This window comes from Portunus trituberculatus, chromosome 28, assembly GCF_017591435.1.
Source record: "Portunus trituberculatus isolate SZX2019 chromosome 28, ASM1759143v1, whole genome shotgun sequence".
NCBI lineage: Eukaryota > Metazoa > Arthropoda > Malacostraca > Decapoda > Portunidae > Portunus > Portunus trituberculatus.
In genome coordinates, this window is record NC_059282.1 from 659,770 (window position 1) to 684,769 (window position 25,000).

A 25,000-nucleotide genomic window follows, 5' to 3' on the forward strand; every position below is an offset into this window, starting at 1 on the left:
TGCGGACATTGTGACGATCACTGAGGCGTGGCAGATAGTGCCCGAAGTGTGCATGGTGTAAAACTTCCAGCTCTTCCTCTATCTCAGAGCCCGGAGCACATAAACCATTAGGATAGTGTACTATTTTTAAGCCTCTCCGCCATTCAGCAGTGTATATTTTCAGTATGTATGTACTGCAATTCGAATAAACCGTATATTATTACTATTATCATTATTACACACACACACACACACACACACACACACACACACACACACACCTACACTACGCGGTTACACATCGTGAAAGTGTACTGGTTAGCACGCTCGACTCACGATCGAGAGGACCCGGGTTCAAGTCCCAGTAAGCGGCGAGGTAAATGGGCAAGCCTCTTAATGTGTGGCCTTTGTTCACCTAGCAGTAAATAGGCACGGGATGTAACTCGAGGGGTTTTGGCCTCGCTTTCCCGGTGTGTGGAGTATGTGTTGTGGCCTCAACCCTACCTGAAGATCGGTCTATGAGCTCTGAGCTCGCTCCGTAATGGGGAAGACTGGCTGGGTGACCAGCAGACAACCGAGGAGGAGGTGAATTACACACACACACACTACACACATACATAGACAGACAGACAAACACACACACATACATACACACACCACGTAGTGTAGTGGTTAGCACGCTCGACTCACAATCGAGAGGACCGGGTTCGAGTCCCGGTAAGCGGCGAGGCAAATGGACAAGCCTCTTAATGTGTGGCCCCTGTTCATCTAGCAGTAAATAGGTACGGGATATAACTCGAGGGGTTGTGACCTCGCTTTCCCGGTGTGTGTTGTGTGTTGATGTGGGCTCAGTCCTACCCGAAGATCGGTCTATGAGCTCTGAGCTCGCTCCGTAATGGGGAAGACTGGCTGGGTGACCAGCAGACGACCGAGGAGGTGAATTACAGACACACACACACACACACACACACACACACACACACACACACACACACACACACATACAGGCAGATACACATACACACACACACACACACACACACACACACACACACACACACACAGACAGATACACACACACACACACACACACACACACACACACACACACACACACACACACACACACACACACACACACACACACACACACACATACAGACAGATACACACACACACACATACAGACAGATACACACACACACACATACAGACAGATACACACACACACACACACACACACACACACATACACACACACACACACACACACACACACACACACACACACACACACACACACACAGACACACACACACACACACACACACACACACACACACACACACACACACACACAGACAGACACACACACACACACACACACACACACACACACACACACACACACACACACACACACACACACACACACACACACACACACACACACACACACACACACACACACACACACACACACACACACACACACACACACACACACACACACAAGCGGCGAGGCAAATGGACAAGCCTCTTAATGTGTGGACCCTGTTCACCTAGCAGTAAATAGGTACGGGATGTAACTCGAGGGGTTGTGGCCTCGCTTTCCCGGTGTGTGGAGTGTGTTGTGGTCTCAGTCCTACCCGAAGATCGGTCTATGAGCTCTGAGCTCGCTCCGTAATGGGGAAGACTGTCTGGGTGACCAGCAGGCGACCAAGGAGGTGAATTACACACCGCGTAGTGTAGTGGTTAGGACACTCGGCTGACAACCTGAGTTCGAGTCCCTGGCGCGGAGAGGCAAATAGGCAAGCCTCTTATTAATGTATATCCCCTGTTCACCTAGCAGCAAGTAGGTACGGGATGTAACTCGAAGGGTTGTGGCTTCGCTTTCCCGGTGTTTGGAGTGTGTTGTGGTCTCTGTCCTACCCGAAGATCGGTTTATGAGCTCTGAGCTCGCTCCGTAATGGGGAAGGCTGGCTGGGTGACCAGTAGACGACCGTGGTGAATTACACACACCAGTGAATCCTTTGAAAGAGCTGGAAGCAGTCAGCGCAGCTAGATGCGGTGCTCTGCTTGTGGGTTGCCATGGGTCTTCTCCCTAGGATGAAAGAAGTCGTCGTCCGCCAGTCAAAGAGCCAACCAGTCTGGTATTGAGTTGCGTGGGGCACGGGAGTAAGTAATAGTGCGGGAATTGCGGCTCATCCGATATGTCTTGCAAGAATTGGATTGGTGAAGTTTTGCTTTGAATTGGTTAGGAGTGACGTTGGTGAGGGCTCGTCAGTATTGTGGTAGCGAGTTAAAGAGCATGGGACCCTATATGGAAAGGAATTTCTCCTCAGTGTCTGCACTCTGGTAAGGGCCCATAGGTGAACTCTACTTATTTTACAGAGTCGGTCTAATTGTTGGTGGTCGTGCAAGCGTATGCCTATGTCATTGGAACACATGCCTTGCATTATTTTCCAAGCGTAGAGTATCAGGTATTGCTCTTTACGCCACTCCAGAGAATAGAGTTTGAGTGTATTGATTCGCTTCCAGTAGCTTAGATATCCTACAGTTAATATACGATAGGTAAATGAAATTTATACCGATTCAAGTACTTGGATATCTTCAGGTCTCCATGGGCCTATAGCCGGCAGCAATATTCCAACAAGGAGACAATCAGCAACAAGGTCAACATTGGTAAAGGGTCATCGTTTTAAAGGTGCGAAGTATCCAACCCAGTTGACCATGCGGTTTTTCTACTGTAATAGCAATGTACAGAGAAAATGTAGCGTCGTTTGAGAGGCAGACACCAAGGTCTCTGAGGTGAGATTGGGTAACGATGATGTCGTGTAGGATGCATTTGTTAAATGGGTTGGTGTTGTTGAAAATATAAGATGTTTAAATTTGCTATTGTTAAATTTCATATTAATGATGTCTGCCAATTCATATATTTTCTTTAGATTATTTTGTAGGAGTATAGATTTGTTACGACGCCCGTCTCCACAGCCTCCGCAGCCGTGACAAGAACTAGACCACGTAACACATCGGGTGTCCAAGAGACACAGGACTGGGTGGCAACACACCTAGGTGACAAACACAAACACCTCTGCTCTTACTGGCTGCACCATGCAATGACTCAGACAAGATACAGAGAGGCAGGGTAGCGACACATTGGACACAATCCTAAGTGTATTTATACAAAAACTTACATAAGAACATAAGAAAAGAGGGAAGCTGCAAGAGGCCGCTAGGCCTATACGAGGCAGTCCCAGTGTGTTTAATCTACCTATTTCCATCTATCTTCCCCATCCTTGAATTTATCTAACCTTCTTTTAAAGCTCCCTATTGACTCAGCCCTGACTACATGAACACTGAGACCGTTCCACTCATCAGCCACTCTGTTTGAAAACCAATGTCTTCCCATTTCTTTCCTAAACCTGAATATTTCAAGTTTAAACCCATTATTTCTGGTTCTGTCCCCGCTACTGGTCCTAAGAACTACATTCATGTCCCCCTCTGTTAAAACCCTTATACCACTTAGATACCTTTATCAGGTCTCCTCTTAACCTAAGTCTCTCTAAGGAATCCAGATTAAGTTTTTACAGTCTCTCTTCATAGGGAATATCCCTCATTCCCTGTATCTTTTTAGTCATCCTCCTTTGCACTGGCTCCAACAGAGCTATGTCCTTCCTGTAATGTGGGGACCAGAATTGTATCGCATAGTCAAAATGTGGTCTGACCAGCGCCAAGTATAATTTTAGTACTACCTCAGGACTCCTGCTTTTAACACTTCTAAAAATGAACCCTAATACTCTATTCGCCTTATTTATGGCCTCTATACATAGCTTCCTTGTACCGAGATCAGAGCTAACTATGACTCCTAAATCTTTCTCATACTTGGAACTTCCTAGTGCCACGTTATCTATCGTGTACCTATTGCTTGGATTATGTCTACCTACGCTCAGTACCTTGCACTTGTTAATATTGAACTGCATTTGCCATCTATCTGTCCATTCTTTCATCCTATCCAAGTCAGCCTGCAAAGCCTTGGCATCCGAATCGGACCTAAATAATCAACCTATCTTTGTGTCGTCCGCAGATTTACTGATAACACTATAATTCCACTATCCAAGTCGTTGATGTGTATAAGAAGTAATAATGGCCCTAAAACTGAGCCCTGTGGCACCCCACTAACTACTTCCCCCCTCTCGAAATTAGATCCATTAATTATTACACTTTGTCGCCTGTCGTCTAACCACGCTTTAATCCAGCCTAATATTCTACCCTCTATACCGTGTATTTTAACCATTTTTAAGAGCCTCTGATGAGGTACCTTGTCAAAGGGTTTACTGAAATCTAAGTATAGAATGTCATGATTATCACCTTTATCTGCCTCCTCATAAACCTTACTATAAAAGCTCAACAAGTTTGTAAGACACGACTTCCCCTTCGTAAATCCATATTGTGTGTGATTTATCAAGCCGTGTTTGTCTAGGTGTTCCCTAATGTTTTTCGCTATTATTGATTCCATTAATTTACCCACAACTAAAGTTAAGCTGACAGGCCTGTAAGTAGACATTAGGGTTTTATCCCCTTTCTTAAATATGGGAACCACATTAGCTTTTCTCCACATTGTAGGTATCTCACCTGACTCTAGTGACATCCTAAAAAATACCGCTAGAGGCTCGCTGACGACTTCCTTGCATTCCTTTAGAACCTTTGGATATATTTCATCAGGTCCTGGTGACTTGAATTTCTTTAGTTTTTATATCTCCTGTTCTACCATCGCCTTAGTTATATGAATATCTGTCAGCTTTTCACTATCTTCTGCCCTAAATACCTTTTTCGCTATCTGGGATTTCCTGTGTGTTCTGGGTGAAGAGTTACAAAATACTCGTTCATAATTCTACTAATCTCTTCCGCTGAACTAGCCATTTCCCCATTTGTTGTCTTAATGAACCTATTTCTTCTGTACTCTTAGTCTTGTATAACTGAAAAGATCTCTTGGGGTCCGTCTTTGCTTGGTTGGCTACCCTCAACTCATATTCACTCTTAGATTTCCTCGTTAACCGCTTAACTGTTCTTATTAATTCATGATATAGTGGTCTTAAAGCCTCATTTCCTGCCTTTAGCCTCTTTTATATATTCTTCTTTTGCCCTATACATTGTTTTAATCTGCCTGTCATCCACTTAGGATCGTTGTTTCGTGATTTTATTGTTCTATATGGAATGTTGGCTAACTTGTCGTCACTTATTTTATCCTCAGCTGACCGGGGTTTCTCCCATGTTCTAATCCAGCATCCCTCTCCGCCTCACTCTCTCTCCGTCCCACTGCGGCTTCGCACTGTGATTGTCTTATCACCGTCCTTGAAAGGACCAACAGATGTCTTTATTTTTTTAGTTCTTGATAGCGTATGTATATAAATATTTTGGGTTTTCTTTGATACTTTTCACGGCCATTGCTTCTTTGTGAGGAAGCTCGTATGAATTGGAGACGACTAGGGCTGCATTAATACTTGAAATTTGCTGGGATGATTGTGCAATGCTGTCTTTATTGGTAGTGTTGTTCAGTTTCCTTCGTAATTTGTCTCTTTTTTTTAATTGGAAGCCTTCAGTCTCCTGGTATTATTGAAGTCTTGAAATTTCTTCTTCTACTTGATCTTAATGGTACATTTTTGATAGAGCCTTTTAGGAACTTGTCAAGTATTAAGTCTAGTTGCTCATTAGGGGTGAGATATTCTAGGGAAGTGAACCAGTCAGCTGAATGGAGGAGTGCACATAAACCATCCCATGAAACGTCTTAGCTAAAAAAAAAAAAAAAAAAAAAGAGAGGTTTAAGAAGTTGGTAGTTTATTCAGATAATTTATGATAGTTTGGTTGGGTCGCTGAAAAGCTAATGTTGGTGGTGATTTTGTTTAAGTTATGATCACTCAGACTGGTTATCAAAACATCGTGGTTGTGTTTGGTCCTCATTGTTGATAAAAAGCAAGTCAATGATGTTGTTTTGACGAGTTTGAGTTGTAATTATCTGATTAAGGAAGTAGTCTTGGACAAAATATTGAAGATGCAGTGCCGGAGTCCAGTCGCTGGATGAGCCTCCATTGATGGAGTCCGTAGACTAATCTGCAATTTGCAAATTAGTCTCCCGTAATGATGAGCCTAGGTTGATGAGTAAAGGTATCTAATAGAACACGGATGGCATTGATATGTTTCGAGAAAAGCTTGGGTGTGGCAGTCTAGTGGACGATAAATGATCGTGAAGATGAGGTCTAACTTCTCTATATAGATGATTTGAGCCTCAGTATAAGAGTTGGAGGTGGAGAGAACTTGGGTATCGGGTAAGAGTTCTTCTCTTATGTGTGTAAGGATGCCATCTTTGTTTCTGTTAGTGCTGTCGGTGCGTATCATATTGTAGTTATTAATATGAATAACATCCACGTCTTTGATGTTATTGCTTAGATAGGATTCAGTGAAGGATGCAGTAAGGGCGTGAGAGTCTGCCAGTAATTCCTTAATTAGGGATTACTTTTATTTGAACCTATAAGGAATCAAACCCTCTACGTTTACTGTTATTATGTTATTTAATGTAAGAATGGCGGTGGATGGGCCATGTTGGGCAGGGGGAGTAGGTGGTGCTGGTGTTGAGATGGAATTCTGGTTCCTTGGTATTGACAAAAGCCTTATTACTGTGTTACTTGGTACTTCATCTCTTTGATGTCTGTGCATAAAAAAATATGGTCATTACGATTATGTTGAAAGTCATCGTTGTGGTGATAATGATTGATAGGTTCCTTGACAGACCCATGATTTGTGTGGGAGTGTGTAATGGGGGAGTGTGGTCGACCTGGTTTACTAGTGCCAGTGTGTGAAGTTGTGGATGTGGTAGAGGATTGTGGTTTGTAGCGTCGAGTGCCATTCAAGTGAAGATATGAGCATTCAAGGTGAAGGCAAATTCTGTCTTCTGAATTTTTGCATATAATAGGATGATAGTGGGTACATGTCTGAAATGTGCAACCTTTTCTGTATCCCGACCATAAATCCTGTAATTGTAGCAGACTTTAAGATGTGCGTAGTTGCATTTTTTCCTGAGCGCCAATATTTGCATGAATGAATTTTATAAAATCTGCAGGTTTGTGTCTTTTCATTATCATTACTATTTCTAACATTTTTATTTGTATCATTTGTGTTAGTTTTGCTTATGGAAGGAGGGAAAGTTGGGTTGACCACAGGGTCGGGTTTGTTAGGGTCTACCAAGGCCGTTTGTAGAGAATGTTCGTAGTCATCGCGCTCAGGAACAGCGGTAATCTTTGCTTCCAGCGATTGCTCATACACTCTTGATCTCCAATACTTTCATTTACTATAGCCGTTTCCGTATCATTGATGAGAAGAAAGCAATTTTCTTATCATATTTCTCGTCATCCAGCGATATGGAACGCACTTGTATATATGTCGAGTCGTGAACCAATTAATTAGCGCGTATTTTTTTTTTTTTATTTACACCATGTGTAAATAAAATACTTTTTGGTGGTACCTCCTATCTCAAAGCCCACCCGCTAGGAAACCGTTGCCTCAAGTGAGGAATCCCAGCCTACACTCGGACCGTGGACAGGATTCGAACCCGTGCGCTTGGAGACCCCTCGGACCCCAAAGCACGCATGGTTCCACTGTACCACGGCGGCCCCTAATGATGATAATTTAGAGCAGTTTGGCTGGATAAACACACACACACACACACACACACACACACACACACACACACACACACACACACACAGGAAGGAGTGTGGTGCGTCCCATCAAAGTGATCACATCTACCGTAAGGAAGGGGAGGAAGGTTGAGGAGAGGGAATACAAACACTTTGAAGTTCCGCGCGTGTGGTATAGTCTTCCCTCTCTCCTCCTTTCCAACGTGACATCACTGGCGAACAAGATGGACGAGTTGATAGTGTCAGTGAGATCTAACTATGCAGACATTGTGGCGATCACGGAGGCGTGGCAGATAACTCCTGAGGTGTGTATGATTCAAGATTTCCAGCTGTTCCACCACCTCAGGAATCAACGCAGGGGGGGAGGAGTGGCCCGGTTTTGCCGCTCTGACCTCAGCCCCTCACACCTACACGTCGACGTCCCCGCCGGATTGGAGGCCCTGTGGGTGAGGGTTACCCCCTGCCACCCCCGCAACACAGCCTCCATCATTGTGTGTGTTGTCTACCACCCTCCACGGGCCGCCACTGCACGGTTGCTCACTGATCACATCATCGAGACTGCTGATGCTCTACGGGTGAGATTTCCTGCTGCCAAGCTGGTAATCTGTGGTGACTTCAACCGCTTGGATATCAGTGAAATCCTGCACCAGCTACACCTCACCCAGGTCGTGGACTTCCCCACCCACCACCAGTCCACCCTCGACCTTATCATGACAGACCTGAGCCAGCAGTACTCGCCTCCCAAGCCACTCCCCCCCATGGGACGCAGCACCCACCTCTCCATCCTGTGGACACCCACCCCCACCACCTCGGTTCCCAGGTCAACTGTCACCAGATCCCACAGGCCCATGCCTGACTCCGCCATGAGGGAATTTGGGCAGTGGCTGACACATCACCCGTGGACCGAGGTACTGGAGGAGGAAGACGTCCACACAAAATGGCGGAACTACTTCACCACCACAACGGAAGCGTTCCACCACTACTTTCCCACCAAGGACATCACAGTGGACCCATCTGATGCCCCTTGGATGACGCCCTGCATCAAACGACTCCTTCGTCAGCGTGACAGGGCTTTCCACTCTAGCCCTGACCAGTACAGGAGTTTAAGGAACAGAGTTATCAGGGAAATTAAAAAAGCCAAGGCAAGCTACTACCCAGACAAAATTCACCATCTCAAGCTTACTAACAACAGACAGTGGTACGACAAGATTAAGTCTTTGTGTGGTTTACAAAACAAGCCTCTTCTCTTCCCTGTGTTTCACACCTTTCACCTGACAGCGCGGCCGAAGAGATTAACGGTCACTTCGCTGCGATCTGTCAGACACTCCCTCCCCTTCACTCTACTACTCTCCCAGCCTACCTCCCTGCCTCCTCCCTCCACCCCTGTCCAGGAGGTTGATGTTTACAGGAAGCTTCTTAAATTTAAACTAAACAGATCCACCACTCCCACTGACCTCCCCATCAAAATTTACAGAGAATTTGCCCCAGAACTTGCCACACCCCTTTGCTCTATCATCAATGCCTCCCTTTCTCAACATTCCTGCCCCGATGACTGGAAGACATCTTACGTCACCCCTCCCCAAAATTTCTAATCCACAGTCACTGAATGATCTAAGACCAGTCGCCATCACCCCTATACCCAGCCTTATCTGTGAAGATTTTGTGTTCGACTGGGCCTATAACAAAATTTGTAACTCTATTGACACACAACAATTTGGCAATATTAAATCCACCTCCACATCTCACTACCTTGTCAGCTTCCTGGAATTCGTCCACAGCCACCTGGACAAACGCAACACTTCTCTAGCTATTGCTTTTGTGGACTTCAGAAAGGCCTTTGATCTTGTTGATCACACTGTTGTGATAAATAAAGCCATCACTCTGGGTCTCTCTCCTACCTGATAGCGTGGCTGGCAGACTTCCTCACGGGAAGGCGTCAGGCCGTTCGTTATCAGGGCTCTGTCTCCTCTTTCCAACAGCTCACATGCGGGGTCCCTCAGGGGACCAAGATGGGTCCACTGTGCTTCCTCATCCTCATCAACGATGCTCTCGTCCACACCCCCCACCGCTGGAAGTATGTGGACGACTGCACCGTGGGCGTACCCGTCAACAACACCAACCCAGACTTCTCAGCACTGCAGTCCACTCTAAACCAACTACAGACGTGGACGGAGGACAACAAAATGACCATCAACCACACCAAGACCGTGGTGATGCACATTTGTACCTCCACAGCAGCAGTCCCCCCTCCCCAGCTTTCTGTGGGCCCTCACTCCCTCCAGGTGGTCCGCAGCACCAAGCTTCTAGGTGTCTTGGTGGATGATCAGTTATCATGGAAGCAGCATGTTTCCAACATCATCAGGTCAGCCTCATATAAAATCTATTTACTGCGCCGACTCAGGTCCCTGGGAGCACCGGCAGATGAGCTGAGGGAGTGTACCTCACCTTTATACTCCCTAAGCTCATGTACGCCGCCCCAGCGTGGTCCTCCTCCTGAACCTCACACAACGACAACAGCTGGAGAGGGTTCAGAGGAGGGCGTTCAGGGTCATCCTTGGGCCTGCCTACAGGTCCTACGAGGACGCCCTGACCTGCCTGAGTCTGCCGAGGCTGGCCACAAGACACCAGGAAGCCTTGGAAAAATTTGGGAAAGGACTGCTGCGTCATCCACGTCTCCGCCACCTGCTACCCCCCGACGTGCCTCCCCCTGCTCGCGCCACCCGACACCAGAATCGCGTGGCGCCCTTAAGAGCACCGCGCACTGATCGGTACCGACTTAGCGCGGTGCCCACTATTGTGCGAGCCTTAAATAAATAAGTGCTTTCTAGGTTAAGTTAGATCCATAGTTAGGTTAAGCATTTTTAGTTCATTGTGTTAATGTCCCCCCCCGCATGTATATTTTCAGTGTAATTTTTTTACATTGCCAAACTAATAAACCATATATTATTATTATTATTATTATTATTATTATTATTATTATTACACACACACAACACACACACATTGATAGATGAAAGTTTTTTACAATAGTGTGCAGGAATATCATTGTTAACAATACTTAACCCAATATAAGAACAAATAAAGACCGAACACTAAGAATATCCTGTACCAGAAGTCTAAAGAAAAAAAAAAGAACAACTAAATACTAAGTCGTTGTAAGCGCTGGGAGACTTTTATTAGATACATTATTCACAAAGATGAAAGATATAATGGATGTTTTTGCAAGATTCATCATGTGAATATTTCTCATTAAATAAGTCATCCATAATTGTTTAGATCCATGGTATCTCTAATGCATCTTGAGACAGAACAGTCCTCTACAACATGCTCTTTTTCCTTCTATACTACATTTCTGTACACACACACACACACACACACACACACACACACACACACACACACACACACACACACACACACACACACACACACACACACATACACACACACACACACACACACACACACACACACACACACACACACACACACACACATACAAACGTTCCTTCCTCGGTAACCCAGTCTTAATGAACAATTTGTGACCAGATATATTGAAACGATCATATGATATCCTATAGCGGGCGTTGACTGCGTGACGATCTTTGTACATACACACTATGCACTGTGAACCTGGTGTTTATGGACCATTTCATTACGCACCGTGATCCGTGTTACATTGCGATGCGTTCATGAACTGTCAACATGAGCTCATGTCTTCTATGTTAGGAACATAGGTATTAATAAATTCTGTAATATATCTCTTCATTACATTCTTAGCCCTATTGATAATATACATACAGATCATTAATGGATCATCTGTCATAGTAAAACAATCCAACAGCTGTTCTATAATACTATTTGTGTTGTCTCAATTTAACCAACTGACTCAGCTAAACATACATCATTCGGAGTTGCTTTTCTCTTACCCATTAGTTTTTTGATTGCCCATTTGTACAGTTTTGCTTCAGGTTTCAAGCTATCTCCTACTCATGACTTACACCAACCAATACAATAATGCAGACACGAGAGAGGCATCAAAAATTCTCTGCTTTAGTATAAATGGTATATCATTATTCTTACTAACGTAAGATACACATTTTGTGCTCATGACCTAACTTATTCTTGGCATGCACTCTGAGTGCAAAAGACACCGACCAATCACTGGTGAATTGGGAGCCCAGGTAAATATAATGCGTGCATGAACTAATAACCAACCCGTCCTCCTGCAGTGTCTCTCAGTCTCTTTGTGCCATTAATTATTAAAAAAAAGAAACCTAGTCTTTTTTTCACATTTACAACTGTACCATATTCATCACAAAAGGTCTTCATTATTCCTACATTTTATTCATCATTCATTTCCTAGTTGTTGACAATAAGACGGTGTCATCCATTAAAACTAATGCATGAAGCCAATACAGGGAACGATCAGGCGCACATCTTTCCTTTTACGTTCTAATAAGTTTGTTCATGAAAACAATGAATAGAAGGCAGGAGGTGGGTGAACCCAGACGGAGGCAGTTTTGCCTCTGCCAGCTGGGGGGACCTGAGGAGGTATTATGCTGATTTTTAGTGTCAGTGACCCATCTCTTCGTGCTGAACGCATAACAGAGGTGATAGTGTCTGGCATGAAGGCGTACATTCCTCATTCTTTATCTCAACCTAAACCTTCTAAACCTTGGTTTAACTCAGCCTGTTCTCGTGCTATACATGATAGAGAAGTTGCCCACAAAAGATACTTGAGTCTTCCATCTCCTAAATCTCATGCACTGTTCGGAATCATGCCAAGTCTGTTCTTCAACTTACCAAAGACCTTCATAAGTAGAAAATGTCAAAATCTTTCAAACTCAAACTCCCCTCGAGACTTTTGGCATCTAGTCAAAAACATCTCAAATAACTTCACTTCTTCATCTTTCCCTCCTTTATGTCATCCTGATGGCACCACTGCCATCTCTTCTGTCTCTAAAGCTGAACTCTTCTCTCAAACCTTTGCGCACAACTCCACCTTGGACGATTCTGGGCTTGTCCCTCTCTCTCCTCCTCCCTCTATTTCATGTCTACAATTAAAATTCTTCGTAATGATGTTTTCCATGCCCTCGCTGTCCTAAACCCTCGGAAGGCTTATGGTCTGATGGGGTACCTCCTATAGTTCTCAAAAACTGTGCTTATGTGCTTGCACCTTGCCTGGCTAAACTCTTCTAACTTTGTCTATCGACTTCTACCTTTCCTTTCTGCTGGAAGTTCGCCTACATTCAGCCTGTTCCTAAAAAGGGTGACCTTTTTAACCCTTCAAACTACCGTCCTATAGCTTTAATCGCTCGCTTGTTTTTTAACCCATACAGCGTCAGAGACGTACGAGATACGTCGGCTACTCTGAGCGAACCGGGCGTCAGAGACGTATGAGATACGTCGGCGAGCTTCCTAGTGTTTTCGGAGGTATTGCGTCCTCAAAACCTACCATTATACTGCCATCATGTACTGTAGATATTGCTCATGCTGCCTCCTCGTCCCTGCTAACATGAATGCTTCCTGTATTCATTTATTACATATCTGAACTTTAGCAGTTTCTGCTGCCTTCAGCTCGGTGTAGCGGTAAACTGACACCTCAACTCCGCTAATATGAACGCAGCGTAATTTCCATTACTTACTCTCACCATTTCAGATGTTTTTGGTAACTGTTATATTGTGGTAGTGAAAACTTTGCATGACATAAATAAGAATTTTCCAATCGCTTTGTTATAAGGAAAAACAAGTACATATTACTCGGAAAATATTTGCACCGCGAAAGGCAACACTCCCTCGCGATATCTCGTGTCTATTTTTAGCCACAAACACTCCCGAACAGCAAAACATGACATGTTGTTTTCTTTCAACTCAGGAACGATATTATGCATGTGTCCAACTCAGGGATTGACTGGTGAGAAACGAGGAAGTGAATAAACTAGTCACATAAGGCTTTGCTAAGTCGCTAACCTTAGCGCAAAACATCTCGCACCAATTAATACCACTTCCAGTCAGTTCTGGGAGGAATGACTGTCATTTTCATTTGTTTCACATCATTTAAGACTGATTTAGCTAAAAAAAAAAAAAAATCCATGATGTGGCCAGCACTGGCGAAATCACAAAGTCTCAGATCTGCTGACGCTGTACGGGTTAATCTATCCTGAATAGGAAGATTCTCAAACATCTGTCACATCACAATCTTCAGTCTGATCGCCAGTATGGTTTCCGTCAAGGTTGCTCTACTGGTGATCTTCTGGCTTTCCTTACTGAGTCTTGGTCATCATCTTTTAGTGATTTCGGTGAAACTTTTGCTGTAACGTTAGACATAACAAAAGCTTTTGATAGAGTCTGGCACAAAGCTTTGATTTCAAAACTGCCCTCCTACGGCTTCTATCCTTCTCTCTGCAACTTTATCTCATGCATCCTTTCCGACCGCTCTATTGCTGCTGTGGTAGACGGCCACTGTTTTTCTCCTAAATCTATTCATAGTGGTGTTCCTCAAGGTTCTGTCCTGTCACCCACTCTCTTTCTATTAATCATTAATGACCTTCTTAACTAAACTTCTTGCCCTATCCACTCCTACGCTGATGATACCACCCTACATCTTTCCACGTCCTTTCAGAGACGACCAACAATTCAGGAAGTCAACAGATCACGCAGGAACGTCACAGAACGCCCGACTTCCGTTCTTTCTAAGATTTCCGATTGGGGCAGAGAAAATCTAGTAGTTTTCAATGCCTCAAAAACTCAATTCCTCCATCTATCAACTAGACACAACCTTCCAGACAATTATCCCTCTTCTTCAATGACACTCAACTGTCTCCCTCTTCTACACTGAATATCCTCGGTCTGTCCTTTGCTTATAATCTTAACTGGAAACTTCACATCTCATCTCTTGCTAAAACAGCTTCTATGAAGTTAGGTGTTCTGAGGCGTCTCCGCCAGTTTTTCTCGCCCCTCCAACTGCTTACTCTGTATAAGGGCCTTATCCGTCCCTGTATGGAGTACTCTTCGCATGTTTGGTGGGTTCCAGTCACACAGTTTACTAGATAGGGTGGAATCAAAAGCTCTTCATCGCACCAACTCCCCTCCTCTGACTAACTGTCTTCAGCCTCTTTCTCACCGCCGGAATGTTGCATCTCTTTCTATCTTTTATCAATATTTTCATGCTAACTGTTCTGCTGATCTTGCTAACTGCATGCTTCCCCTCCTCCTGGGGCCTCGCTTCACAAGGCTTTCTTCTTCCTTTCATCCCTATTCTGTCCAATTTTCTAACACAAGAGTTAACCAGTACTCTCAATCATTCATCCCTTTCACTGGTAAACTCTGGAACTCCCTCCCTGCATCTGTATTTCCGAATTCCTAGGACTTGTCTTCTTTTAAGAGGGAGGTATTGAGGCATTTGCTCCCCAACTTTGGCTGACGCTTTTACACTTTTTAGAGAGCCAGCACTCAAGTGGGCTTTTTTTAATCTTTCTTTTTTTTTTTTTGCCCTTGGCTGGCCCTCTTCCCTACGTAAAAAAAAAAAAAAGTTATTACGACCCCCTCCAGTCCTGCAACATTTTCATGCCACATTCCAGCCTCTTCAAGATAATAAACAGTTTTCACGAGGAACCACGACTTACGCTTAACCAAAGTCTATGAAAATCACAAAAAAGTTTCAGATTTTGGCGATGTCATATGCAGTGATGAGACGCAATTACACTTAGGTTCTGTACAGCCACACCTATTCTTGAGCTCCGGCCTGCTCGTGGTACGGATAAAAAAGAACACTTATACAATCTATTGCAAGGAACCATATCATATAATTCACTAAGGAAGTTATTTTTCACTGATTCCTCTGTAATTATCATCGTTTGATCGGTCTCCTCGTTTCAAGACTGTAAATATAATCTCCCCCTTTCATACTTCGCGGTACGCTCCTGATACAAACATCACGTTGAACAGTGAAGTGATGGTAAGCAACAGTTGCTCGGATAACATAGTCAGTACACCTGGACTGAGCCCGTCAGGCCCACACGCCTTTTCTACTTTTAATCTTTTGATCAAAATCTATGGGAGTAATGGGGCCGTCTAGCATAGGTATTGTGACATGGGTGCTCACGTGCAGGGGAAGAGATGCGGGGATGGGGTTCAACACACGTTCGAAAAGATTCTTGAATTCGTCGTCACTTGGTCATGTTTTCTTGTTGTTCTTGTCTGTCTCGAGATATCCCTTTCAGCTGATAGCTTCCATACCCTGACATCATCAGTATCTCTCATTAGCATCTCCCATCTTACCCTGATCCGTATTTGCACTCGCACTTTGTACGCAGACTACGCCTTGCACACTCGTACAAAAAAAATGGGTTACATTACTTTTAAAAAACATCGATATCATACTGTGTATGTGCGTCAGGAAAATTGGCACATATAATTATCTCTGCCAAACTGTCTCATCATATTTTCACACCTAATGGGTTTCCTTGCCGCCGTGGTACAGTAGAACCATGCCTGCTTTGGGGTCCGAAGGGTCTCCAAGCGCACGGGTTCGAATCCTGCCCACGGTCCGAGTGTAGGTTGGGCTTCCTTACTCGGGGCAACGGTTTCCTAGCGGGTGGGCTTTGAGATAGAAGGTGCCCTAAAAAGTATCCTCTTTAGCCCATAAATTCCCGTGAAAAGTCCACATGGTATAAATAAAAAAAAAAAATTATCTTTAGCGGCACTGTCATACAAAACTCCATGGTATCCCAGCATGGAAGCTCTTGTAAGAACACTGTCCAAACACCTACCGCGGCACTTCAGTGTTACATTAATGGGGGTATGGGCAGATGGCGGGTCTGTTCTCTTGATAACTGGAAAACAGTTAACACACTGAGCTAACTCTGGAGACAGTTGAGACCCAATCATGTATCGTGCTTCTTGTATGTTTTGCTACTTAGAAAATACATCTATTCGGTTTTCAGGTTATTTAAGACAATCACAATTGATAATTGTTTTCTAAATTTTTGCTATAGCGTTTGACATATCAAAAGCTTTTGATAGAGTCTGGCAAGAATCTTTGATTTCAAAACTGCCCTCCTACGGTTTCTATTCTTCTCTCTGCAAATTTATTTCAAGTTTCCTTTCCGACCGTTCTATTGCAGCGTTAGTAGACGGCCACTGTCCTAAACCTATCAACAGTGGTTCTGTCTTGTCACCCACTCTCTTTCTATTTTTCATTAATGACCTTATTAACCGAACTACTTGCCCTATCCACTCTTACGTTGATGATACTACCCTACATCTTTTCACGTCCTTTCAGAGACGACCAACACTTCAGGAAGTCAACAGATAACGCAGGGACTCAATGGAACGCCTGACTTCTGATCTTTTTTAGATTTCTGATTGGGGCAGAGGAAACTTGTTTTCAATGCCTCAAAAGCTCAATTCCTCCATCCATGAACTCGACACAACCTTCCAGACAACTATCCCTTCTTCTTCAATGACACTCAACTGTCTCCCTCCTCTACACTGAATATCCTCGGTCTGTCCTTTACTCACAATCTTAACTGGAAACTTCACATCTCATCTCTTGCTAAAAACAGCTTCTATGAAGTTAGGCGTTCTGCGGCGTCTTCGCCAGTTTTTCTCACTCCTCCAACTGCTAACTCTGTACAAGAGCCTATCCGTCCTTGTATGGAGTACTCTTCGCATGTTTGGAGGGGTTCCACTCATACAGTTTTATTAGATAGGGTGGAATCAAAAGTTTTTCGTTTCATCAACTCCCGTCCTCTGACTGACTGTCTTCAACCTCTTTCTCACCGCCGAAATGTTGCATCTCTTTCTATCTTTTCTAGCTATTTTCATGTTAACTGCTCTACTGATCTTGATAACTGCATGCCTCCCCTCCTCCTGCGGCCTCGTTGCACAAGGCTTTCTTCTTCCTCTCTTCCCTATTCTGTCCAACCTTTAATACAAGAGTTAACCAGTATTCATACCTTTCACTGGTAAACTGGAACTTCCTACCTGTGCCTGTGTTTCCATCTTCCTACGACTTGACTTCTTTTAAGAGGGAAGTTTCAAGACATTTGACCCTTGCTTTTGGCTAACTCCAAGTCTTTTAGGGAACCTGCAGTTTTAGTGGGCCTTTATTTCTAATATTTTGTTGCCCTTGGCAGGTTTCCCTCTTGCGTAAAGAAAAAAAAATCGTTGACAAAATTCAGAATTATCATTCATCCAAGGGATATTGTCTTGTTTGAGTAGAAATAGTCACATCTGGCAACACATACCCCTGAGCTAGTTCCCGTACCGCCCAGCCAAACGTAGTAATCAAATCATCCAAAATAATACACCCATTCCTCATATGATTATACACAATCTTTTCTTTTACGATGACAAAGGCTTCGTGAAAGTAATGCTGGGAATCACATGGGGGAACATAACAAAAACCAAACATTACTCCCTCGATAACAATAACCTGACTATATTTGATCACCAATCCTTACATCAACATTATATACAAGCACACAAACTGATTCTAACTAGCACCACATGACAGCCGCGGTCTGCGGTGCTTACTGCTTTGCCCTGTCAGGTCACGTAACCAGGCAAACATACAGGTGAAGTTGTCTTAATTTAATTTAATACAATAATATCAAATTCTCTTAACAAATTACGAACATAAAAGTTTTTCTAGCTTTGTACAAACCCTGTTGACATTTCTCGAGAAAATATTATGTATTTACTAACTGTTCAGTTAAAAAAAAAAACTGCGGGTTTCAGCTGTCTGACTTTATCGTCTCGATATATTTTAAACTCCCGTGTGTTTCCACACACACACACACACACACACACACACACACACACACACACACACACACACACACACACACACACACACACACACACACACACACACACACACACACACACACACACACACACACACACACACACACACACACACACACACACACACACACACACACACACACACACACACACACACACACACACACACACACACACACACACACACACACACACACACCGCGTAGTGTAGTGGTTAGCATGCTCGACTCACGATCGAGAGGGCCGGGTTCGAGTCCCGGAAAGCGGCGAGGAAAATGGGCAAGCCTCTTAATGTGTGGCCCTTGTTCACCTAGCAGTACGGGATGTAACTCGGGGGGTTGTGGCCTCGCTTTCCCGGTGTGTGTTGTGTTTGATGTGGTCTCAGTCCTACCCGAAGATCGGCCTATGAGCTCTGAGCTCGCTCCATAATGGGGAAGACTGGCTGGGTGACCAGCAGGCGACCGAGGTGAATTACACACACACACACACACACACACACACACACACACACACACACACATAGCATATATGTTGTTTTACATGTATATACCAGTAACTCCCTTATTTTAACAGACAGAAAGACACATACACCTGTACTCTCACTATTGTACACATAAACGGACAGACAGAGACTCACACACATGAACTCACCTGTATATGGGCATGCCAGTAACTCCATTGTACAGCAACACAAGGATGGGGCTGTCACCGGGGCGGGGGGCTGTCACGTCACAGGGTAGAAGCGCGCGCCCCCCCTCCACCACCACTACCTGCAGCACCTGGCCTGTGGGGGAGGGAAAGGTTAATTAAAGCAGGCAGGTGTGTGCATGTAGGGTTCTCGTGTTTTTATGTTCATTGGTATTATTATTATTCTTCCTATTGAGCATGTTAATTTGTCTTTTTTTTCTACCCTGTACGCAATTTTTTGCGTGTATTTTTACTATTTTACTTCCGTCTCCTCTTCCTTTTTTTTTTTCTACTTCTATCAATTTTTTTCTTTTTTCATCCTCCTCATCCCCTCGTCCTCTTGCTAAGAATAGTCTTGTTTCTGCTCGGTTTCTTCTTTCTTTTTCTTTATCTTTTTTTTCTTTTTGTTGTATATTTTTACATTACCTTCATCTCTCTCCTTCATCTTCTTCCATCTTTTTTCTTCTTCCTTGTCCTCCTTAACTCTATTCATATTACTGACGCTTTTAATCTGTGACATCTCTTCCTGTTATCTCTTTTATCTATTTATTTTTTTTTTTGTATTTTGGCAGTTACTTCTACTACTACTACTACTACCATCACCACAACCACCACCACCACTACCACTACTACTACTACTACTACTACTACTACTACTACTACTACTACTACTACTACTACTGCTACTACTACTACTACTACTACTACTACTACTACTACTACTACTACTACTGCTGCTGCTGCTGCTGCTACTGCTACTATTACTACTATTACTTGAAAATAACAGTAATAATTATATCATTATGATGATGATGATGATGATAATAATTACAATAATAATAATGATAAAATAATAATAGTAATAATAATAGTAATGATAATAATAATAATAATAATAATAATAATAATAATAATAATAATAATAATAATAATAATAATAATAATAATAATAATAACAGTAATAATAATAATCATAATCATAAATATAATCTCGGGTATTATTTCCACCAGTGTTGTGGGGTCAAGTGGTGTTAGGGGAGAGGGGAGAGGGGAACAGGAGAGGGGAGAGTGAAGAGAGAGGGTGATTGGCATGGAAGAGGGATACGGAGAGGGATACTGGGGAGATGGGAAGCTGATAATTAGGTCACCATCTATAATAATGAGATGAGGATAATTACTGATGGTAGATAAATATTTTGGAGAGAAGGGGAGTAAAAAATTAGATCACTATATCTGTTATAATGAGTTGATGGTAATGAGTGACAGGTGATGGTGATGTAATGGTGTCTTAATGATATGATGAAGTATAGTGATCTAAAAGTATGTTCTAATGATAGCAAAGAATGAAGTGGTGATAGTGATACGATTAAGAAAAGCTATGTTGACGAGCTAACTTGATAGAATAGAGTGTGATGGTGATATCTTTGTGATAGTGAGATAGAGTGAAAGAATGATAAGTTAAAGATAAAGTGAACGTAATAGTTACTTAGTGATTGATTTAAAGCGCATATGCAGCTGTGTGTAAGTGAGTTAAAGAAAATGAGTGAAAGAAGCAATTGTTATGTTTATTTATGAGTTTTCTTGTATATTAGAGAAAGGAAGTATATATCTACCTCTATAAATACTAAAAGAGTGAAGAGGCATGATTCTAGAAGCCATCAGGCCTACACGTGACAGTTCTGTATTAAACATGCACACCTATTTTTTATCTGTCATGCCCATCGATAAGGTTGTCCAGTATTGCGCATTGGGATGGAAAAAATATACATTATGCACTGTAGTTATGAAAGCATGTTTTATGTATATGCATAGTAAAGAGATGACGAAGATCTTCGAAAACTTCGAGACTACGTAGATAATTTCTGTATATATTGAAGAGATGAATAGAAAGAGTATCTGTGTAAATATATATTAAATGCGTGAAAAAAATAAACTTACGTAGAGTATATATTGAGCGGGTGAAGTGATGTATTTGTCCTGTATACATTGACATCATTAGGGACACTGAGCATGATGGGAATGATGGTTAGGGAGAGGGGGGAGGTGATCGGGAAGGGAGGGGGAGGTCTTAAAAGCATTACGAATATTATGTGAATACAATTAGTCATGGCTAGAGCCGCGTTAATGCCTCGGAAATTATTAGTTTGATAAATAGTAGATGATACACGTAAAGGTGAGGCTGAATAATTGAGAGGCAGGGGTGTGATGGTGGTGGTGGTAGTGGTGATAGCAGTATAGGTGATTTTGGTGCTAGTGGTGATGTTGGTGGCAGTAGAAATAGTAGTAGTAGTAGTAGTAGTAGTAGTAGTAGTAGTAGTAGTAGTAGTAACAGTAGTAGGAGAAGCACCAGCAACAGCAGTGGAGGAGAAAATAAAAAGAGAAGAGCTTGTAAAAAAATTGAAATAGCATGTAATAAAATTCTCTCTCTCTCTCTCTCTCTCTCTCTCTCTCTCTCTCTCTCTCTCTCTCTCTCTCTCTCTCTCTCTCTCTCTCTCTCTCTCTCTCTCTCTCTCTCTCTCTCTCTCTCTCTCTCTCTCTCTCTCTCTCTCTCTCTCTCTCTCTCTCTCTCTCTCTCTCTCTCTCTCTCTCTCTCTCTCTCTCTCTCTCTCTCTCTCTCTCTCTCTCTCTCTCTCTCTCTCTCTCTCTCTCTCTCTCTCTCTCTCTCTCTCTCTCTCTCTCTCTCTCTCTCTCTCTCTCTCTCTCTCTCTCTCTCTCTCTCTCTCTCTCTCTCTCTCTCTCTCTCTCTCTCTCTCTCTCTCTTTCCCACTCTTCGTTCTTCCCAGGTATATTAATGTCCTGACATGTAATTTCCCAGGTAACACGACCCTAATAATACCTGTCCTCCTCCCCTCTCACTCTCTTCACACCAATATCTCCTCTCCCCTCCTCTCCCTTCTAGCAGCCCTCAGTTCTCTCTCTCCTCACCCTCCAGCCCTTTCTTCCTCCTCTCTCACACTCTTCTCTTCTCTCTCTCTCTCTCTCTCTCTCTCTCTCTCTCTCTCTCTCTCTCTCTCTCTCTCTCTCTCTCTCTCTCTCTCTCTCTCTCTCTCTCTCTCTCTCTCTCTCTCTCTCTCTCTCTCTCTCTCTCTCTCTCTCTCTCTCTCTCTCTCTCTCTCTCTCTCTCTCTCTCTCTCTCTCTCTCTCTCTCTCTCTCTCTCTCTCTCTCTCTCTCTCTCTCTCTCTCTCTCTCTCTCTCTCTCTCTCTCTCTCTCTCTCTCTCTCTCTCTCTCTCTCTCTCTCTCTCTCTCTCTCTCTCTCTCTCTCTCTCTCTCTCTCTCTCTCTCTCTCTCTCTCTCTCTCTCTCTCTCTCTCTCTCTCTCTCTCTCTCTCTCTCTCTCTCTCTCTCTCTCTCTTTTTTTTTTTTATTTAAACATAATTTATACAGAAGAACATGTACCCAAAGGCGCACTGTCGTGTGCTACCTATTCTAAGGGTACTACAATCTATTTCTCTACAATATTTACAAGACTTAAAAATAGATAATATACAAGATGGTCAGCATGTAAATGGAGCACTGTTCTTTTCACTTCACTAGCACTATTCACGCACTGCACTACACTGAGTGTCACGTCACAAAGAGTGTCAGAGGAGTTGGCAGTGTCTGTCTCCACTTATGTGCCATCAGTTTGACACTGTGTGTGTTCATCTCCTGGACGTGAGGCACCGCGGCCGTGAACAAGTTCCACATCCTGGAGACGCGTCCTGCGAAGGTGCGTTGATGCTGACACCCGTGGGATCGCGGCACCTCTACGGCGTCACCACCATTGAGCACCGTTCTCGTGCTCCGTGCGGTGACTCTCAGAGGATGACGCAGCCCTGCCAGATGTGGCACTCTTTGCACCTGTGCCTTATGGAACACTACGATCGCCGCCACATCTCTGCGGTGTTCCAGTGAATCAAGGGGACGCTCAGGCTCTGGGTGAGGTGGTATTGCAGCATCTACTAGCCGTATGGCGCGGCGTTGGATGCTGTCCAGTCTCCTTCTGTGTGTGGCGGCACAGGACATCCAGGAGAGCTGCGTACTCAAGGTGGGGCCGCACCTGTGCCTTGTACAGCAGCAGTCTCCCCTTCCTGTCGAGGAAACTGGCGATCCTTCTGAGAGCGGAGATCCTGTGAGAGGCTTTCTTGGCAATGGTTTTGACATGGCTGTCAAACCTCAGCCCTCGATCCACCTCCACTCCAAGTATCTTGACGTCATCTTGGAGTGGGAGAGCAGCACAACGCCAAAGACAACTTTCCTGCCATTGCTGCCATGGCGGCTGGGGACCGAGAGACAACCATTGCCTGTGTCTTCTCCGGCGCGAATGTCACTTGCCAGCGAGCACCCACTCCTTTATCACTCGTAGCTGCTGATTGATGGCCTCAGCAGCCCGCCCACTGTCCTGGCGTGGATAGGTATAGGAGAGGGTGCAGTCATCAGCATAGGCCTTGACTCCTGGCAGTAGCTGGAGAAGATCATCCACGTAGATATTCCACAGGAGTGGGCCAAGAATTGAACCCTGTGGCACTGATGCCTCCACAGGCAGGGACTCAGATGTTTGCCCGTTGACAACCACCTTGAGGCTTCTGTCCTGCAGGTAATTTCCCAGGAGTCGTAGCAAGCCACCCTGGATGCCTTTAGCACGAAGCTTTTCTAGTAATCCGTTGTGCCATACTTTATCAAAAGCTCCAGCTATGTCCAAAGCAACCACTATAGTGTCCTTGCCGTCGTCGAGGGCGTCCTGCCACTGCCTGGTGAGAAGCATCATTAGGTCGGAGGTTGACCTTCCAGGTCTGAACCCAAACTGTTGGTCTGAGAGGAGGGCATTGTCCTTGAGATGGCTACACACCACCTCTGCCACGACCCTCTCAAACACTTTACCCACCACTGACAACAGGGATATGGGTCTGTAGTTTTTTGGGTCCGTCCTGGAGCTTTTTGTGTGCAGGAACTACTCGAGCCTCCTTCCACACTGAAGGCCAGACGTTTTCCCGTACACAAGTTGTGAACTTGGGTGAGAGGGGCAGCCAGTTCCTGGGAGCATCGCTTCAGCAGGTGCGGGCTGATGTCATCAGGGCCGGTGGCTTTCTGTGTGTCCAGCCCCGCAATAATCGCTTCACCTGCTGATGCGTCACCTCCACCATGGTGACAGTCTTCTCACATTGCTGGACCAGCTGAGGCGGTGGCTGCTGTGGATTCCCCACCTTCATTTTCCAGCAAACAAGGAAGCCAGCAACTGTGCCCTCTCCTTACTGCTGGTGGCGACAGTACCGTCCTGCTTGCTGAGGGAGGGATGGATTCTTGGTGGCCAGTTCCTGTTTGTCCTTAACAAGGGACCACCAAGTTTTGTTTCCTACGCCAGTGCCACACAGTTTCCGGCGCAGGCTTTCCTCCCACTTTTTTAAGGCCCACTTGCTGGTTACCACCATCCTCCTGCATGCAGCCCTATGCAAGTCCTTGTTGCGCCGAGTCGGGTTCCTCTTGTAGCGGAGCCAGGCAGCATACTTTGCCTCAGCAGCAACACGGCAACGGTAGCCAAACCATGGCTGATCCGTCGGTCTGGTGGTGTATTCCCTGTGTGGGACGTGGCGTCTCTGGAGGGCGAGAAGGTGAGAGGTGAGTGCAAGTGCTTCACTCTCTGCTCCTCCCTGTAGCAGAGTGGCCCATGGGGTGTGGGTCAGGTCGCGGCGCAGGGAAGCCCAGTCTGCTTTGTTCCACAGCCAGATGGTGCGGGTGGTGGCCTCGTCCCGAGCCACGCCCACTTCCAGCTGTGTCAGTACAGCGTGATGATCAGAGCTGCCCACGAGCCCCAGCTGATGACACTGAAGCTTGTCCTCCTGGTAGT

General features: G+C 44.5%; 1 protein-coding gene across 2 annotated transcripts in view; it reads right to left on the bottom strand.

Annotated features, from left to right (window-relative positions):
* The window catches only part of LOC123510121 (protein turtle-like), a 211,144-nt gene that overhangs the window by 118,847 nt on the left and 67,297 nt on the right, over positions 1 to 25,000 (bottom strand). For both annotated transcript variants that reach the window (XM_045264948.1, XM_045264949.1), the window contains one exon: positions 19,140 to 19,272. In XM_045264948.1, coding sequence (XP_045120883.1) covers positions 19,140 to 19,272 — 133 coding nt within the window. The remainder of the gene's footprint in view (positions 1 to 19,139; positions 19,273 to 25,000) is intronic.